At 36.7% G+C, this 4,758-nt stretch overlaps 1 protein-coding gene across 1 annotated transcript; it reads left to right on the plus strand.

Moving 5' to 3' along the window:
• Positions 1-1,723: 1,723 nt before the first annotated feature.
• On the plus strand, positions 1,724-4,758 carry LOC109072223 (gastrula zinc finger protein XlCGF8.2DB-like). Its single transcript, XM_042722422.1, has 2 exons — positions 1,724-1,983; positions 3,527-4,758. Exons 1-2 carry the CDS (start codon positions 1,812-1,814, stop codon positions 4,516-4,518), a joined length of 1,164 nt encoding a protein of 387 aa, XP_042578356.1. The 5' UTR covers positions 1,724-1,811; the 3' UTR covers positions 4,519-4,758.

Below are 4,758 nucleotides of genomic sequence, written 5' to 3' on the forward strand. Positions count from 1 at the left end.
GAAATATTTTACGGCATACTTCAATAATAAAGAAGATTCAATATACAAAACTATTTTATTTTGATTATATTTTTAAATAAATTAGTATTATAGTTCATATTTTCTGATTTCCATAGTATGTGTATGAATTCCGGTACTTTTGCCTTAAAGTGACATATCAACCATTTGGTAGAGGCCGATATTTTAAAAATCTTGTACATTGAGTGTGGTAACTAGCGACATAAGGAGATAAGAAATGCAAACAAACAAATTTTCAATTGCCCTTTTCTTGGTCAAATGCTTTTTTTTAAGCTTGGTGGGGCAGTTAAAGGGTTAATGTTTTATGTCTTCATCTGATTACCAGAAAAATCAAGAACATTTTATAGGGCCCTATTATTGTTTAAAAAAAGGACCCTATACGAAAAAGAAAAAAAAAGAGAATAGGTTTAAAATACAGGCATGTGGTTCTTCATTTCTTTTTTTAATTCACCATTTGTAAACTGATGTTTACTGTTCATTTTTTTTTTAGAAATATCAATATCATTTGTATTAAAACTATATTCACTGAATGTAATCAAAAACTGAGAATCGAATCGAATCGAGAGCTTTCGAATCTAAATCAAATCAAATCGAATCGAATCGGGAGATCTGAATCAATAACCAACCCTACTGCAGATGAATGACAACCTTAATGCAGCAGACATTGATGTGTTTTATTTGTTTATTTATTTATTTAATCTTGTTTGTGGATAGACCCTTTTCACATTTCCAGGCTCTCAAAAGTGAAAGTCATCATCATTTTTTATAGTAATAAATGGAAACTACAACAAATATTAAAAAAGGTAAATAAATAAATAAATAAATGCATCCATCCATCCATATATAAATAACGAGATTGATTAGTCACAAGAGTTAGAGATGTCAAATTTGCGGTCACTTAGCCTTTGTGTTGTTTCATGTAATTTAATGGCAAAGAAAATGTGAAAATGTTGTAAAAAAAATTAAAATATAAAAATTTCTATATTTACGATACTAATAACTGTGGAAATGCATTATCATACGCATATTTTGGTCTGGTGATGTGACTTCATAAAGCTGCGCCGCGCTCCTGCATCTGTTGTGCTTCACCTGAAGAAAGCTTTGTGATTTTGAAGTTTTTAAATCAGTGTAAACTGTTCTGACAATTTAAGCAATTAACATCATTGATCAGTACATCGTTCAAGTGCTGGAAAGAAGTGAGAGAAACTGAGAATCCGAATAATCTGAACCGAGTCATTAGTAAAATGATTCAGTGATTCGAAGCGTTTGAATCAGTTCATGATGACGACAAACGAGAACAACAAACACAAATGTGTGATTAATTTTACAAACCAGCTGCAAATGTTTCATGAAAGTGTAATCTATCAAATATTATTTACAAATAGTTGAATACCACATATAAATCATAAATAAAGTGCTCCTGTAGCTCAAGTGGTAGAGCATTGTGTTGCGAAGTGCAAGGTTGGGGGTTTGATTCCCCGGGAACACATGATAGGTAAAAATTGATAGCCTGAATGCACTGTAAGTCGCTTTGGATAAAAGCGTCAGCTAAATTCATAAATTTAAATACCTAATATTAACTTTGTATATTTTAATCAGAACATTTAAGTCTATTAACACTCTCTCTGACTCTCTTCCCAGTGCACTGACTACTCTAGGGAGCTGATTGAGATGCACCCAGAGACTTAGTTTACATGTATTTTTTTCAATCTGTTAATTATTCTCTTCTTAAACAGGACAAAGTGTTCAAACTCCTGAAGCAGCTGAGATACAGGTGACACACTGTTGTAAAGATGGTGTTTATTAAAGAAGAGAGAGAAGACATGAAGATTGAAGAAACATTCAGAGTCAAATATGAAGATACTGAGGAACAAATAAAGATGGAGTTTATTAAAGAGGAGAGTGAAGACATGCAGACTGAAGAAATGTTCAGAGTCAAACATGAAGATACTGAGGAACAAACAGGTTGGTTGTTTTTTTTATTCTCAAAGCTGAATTATTTTGTCCTGTATATTTTCTCAATGATTTTTTTTTTCATGTGCTCTTAAAAGGCTATTTTCTACTCTCATTTTAGTGCTCTGATTTCAACTCTACATTTAAAGGAATACTCCATCCCAAAATGAAAATTTTGTCATTAATCACTTACCCCCATGTCGTTCCAAACCTGTAAAAGCTCAGTTTTTCCTTGGGTTATATGAAGCAACGGGAACTCCTTTGTCAACAGTCTCCTCTGTGTCTCCCCATATCACCGTTATGCTCTTCTGTGTAATCCACGCCACAAGGATGCGCGGTTTTCTTTAAAATCAAAGCTAAATACACGTAGAAACAGCGCATCCTTGTGGCGCGATATTTTTGTTTTCCTCGCTTACAAAAAGTGTTCCCGTCGCTTCATATAACCCACATTGCATGTCTGATGGCAGATGGAGTATTCTGACGATGACTCTCATACCTTTTATGGACCGTGACACTGTTATTTACGTCTCAAGCCTCCCTGTTTTCATCCAAAATATCTTAAATTGTGTTCCGAGGACAAACTGAGCTTTTACGGGTTTGGAACGACATGGGGGTAAGTGATTAATGACAACATTTTCATTTTGGGATGGAGTATCCCTTTAAATAATTTAAATATTGTAAATATACGACGTTATAAATCTTAAAGTGATCAAATCACTCAACTGCTACTAGATTCCAACTTAGATTTAATGTGTTTAACATCACTATAACCTCTTGATCCCTCTTTAGGAAGAGAAGAGTGGAATGAGTGTAGGTGAAGGTTGGCTGTGGGTCAGTAAATCAGATCAACTGCATCATAACTTAAACTGATGGGTGCCATTGTATTTGTCTTCAGCAGAGGTGGAGGGGAACAGAGTAGAGAGGAGAACATTGTGAATATTTTCTGGGTGTGCTTTGGGGGCGACTTACAAACTCCATGCGGCTACCAGGTGCCCGTGGGCACCATGTTGGAGACCACTGGTCCAGGGCCTCGCGAGTGGTGCCTGCTCTCCACCTTTATGCCACGGGGGCACCAATCAGAGGTGTGTTTCCCAAAAGCAACTATGGTCATGTGTCCAGTCGTTACCAATAGAGTTTAATGGAACTAATGACTGTAGTTAGCTAACAATGCTTTTGGGAAACGCACCCCTGATTGGAGGACTGGGAAATGATGTCACAGGAACACAGAGATCAGGTGTGCAAAGTGGACCAATGGGATGTAACTAGGATAGTGAAAGTAAAAAAGAAGGGAGATTTGGGGAAAGAATAAAAAATACATTAACACAACACAAGGACATAACAGTATTAAACAGAGGGATTAAATTGAAGGCTTGATAGTTTTTGAGAGATATCCCAAAGAAAGTATGTTAGTAATATTTAGAAGTGGTTCTCAGATCGCATGTAATACCTCTTTCAGTTGCTTAGCATGTATAGGATCTAGTAGTATGTTGGATTTGATGCTGAATGCTTGAATGTTTTGACATCTGTTGCTTTGTGCTGTCTTTTTTCATCTTAGACCTGATGGTGCTGAAAGAGGAGAGTCAAGAACTAAATGAAATGAAAGCGAAAAATCAATATAAGAATCAACACGATTTTACAACTGGAGAAAAATCTTTTAATTGCTCACAGACTGAAATAACTCCCTCAAGAAAAAGGTATCATAAGACGGCAAGGAGTAGTTATTGCACCTGCCAACAGTGTGGAAAGCGTTTCAGAAAAACATGTATTAAAACACACATGAGAGTTCACACAGGAGAGAAGCCTTATGCCTGCCAACAGTGTGGAAAGTGTTTTAGTCAAAAAGTATCTCTTGAAAGCCACATTAGAATTCACACTGGAGAGAGGCCTTACGTATGCCAACAGTGTGGAAAGAGTTTCACTCATGCTGCAAACCTTGGAGGCCACATGAGAGTTCACACTAGAGAGAAGCCTTACAAAAGCCAACAGTGTGGAAGAAGTTTCAACCGGAAAGGAAACCTTAACTCCCACATGACAATTCACACTGGAGAGAGTGTTTTTACCTGCCAACATTGTGAAAGAAGTTTCACTCAAAAAGGAAGCTTTAACAGACACATGAGAATTTACAATGTAAAGCAGCCTTGCATATGTGATCAGTGTGGTAAGAGTTTTGATCAACATGAAACCCTTGAGGTCCATTTGAGAACTCATAGAGAGAAATCCTACACATGCCCTCAGTGTGGAAAGAGTCTCGGTCAAAAACAACAATTTAAAGACCATATGAGAATTCACTCTGGAGAGCAACCCTACACATGCCCTCAGTGCGGAAATAGTTTCAATTATAAACAACGCTTGGAAGAACACATGAGAATTCACACTGGAGAGAAGCCTTTCACCTGCCAACAATGTGGGAAATGTTTCAACCGAAAAGGAACCCTTAACAGGCACATGAGAGTTCACACTGGAGAGAAGCCGTTTATGTGTGGTCACTGCGGAAAGAGTTTCAGACATAAAGCAGCACTTAAATACCACATGAGTTTTCACTTGTGAAAGAACTATTTTTGTCATCAGTGTGGAATTGTGGAAAGTTTCACAGACAAGAAACATGTAATAACACCAGAGAGAAGCAATCTTGAGGTTCATAGAAGCAACCCAGATAGAGCTAAAAATATCTGAGTGGTGGATTTGGTTCTGGGTTTAAAATGTGTTTTGGTTGATCGGATCACAAGTAGACAGTCTCCGTACTTCTCTTTTTACCACTTCTGTCCCCATTTTTAGGGTCATGTTTTT

Source organism: Cyprinus carpio, chromosome B4 (genome assembly GCF_018340385.1).
Source record: "Cyprinus carpio isolate SPL01 chromosome B4, ASM1834038v1, whole genome shotgun sequence".
Taxonomy (NCBI): domain Eukaryota; kingdom Metazoa; phylum Chordata; class Actinopteri; order Cypriniformes; family Cyprinidae; genus Cyprinus; species Cyprinus carpio.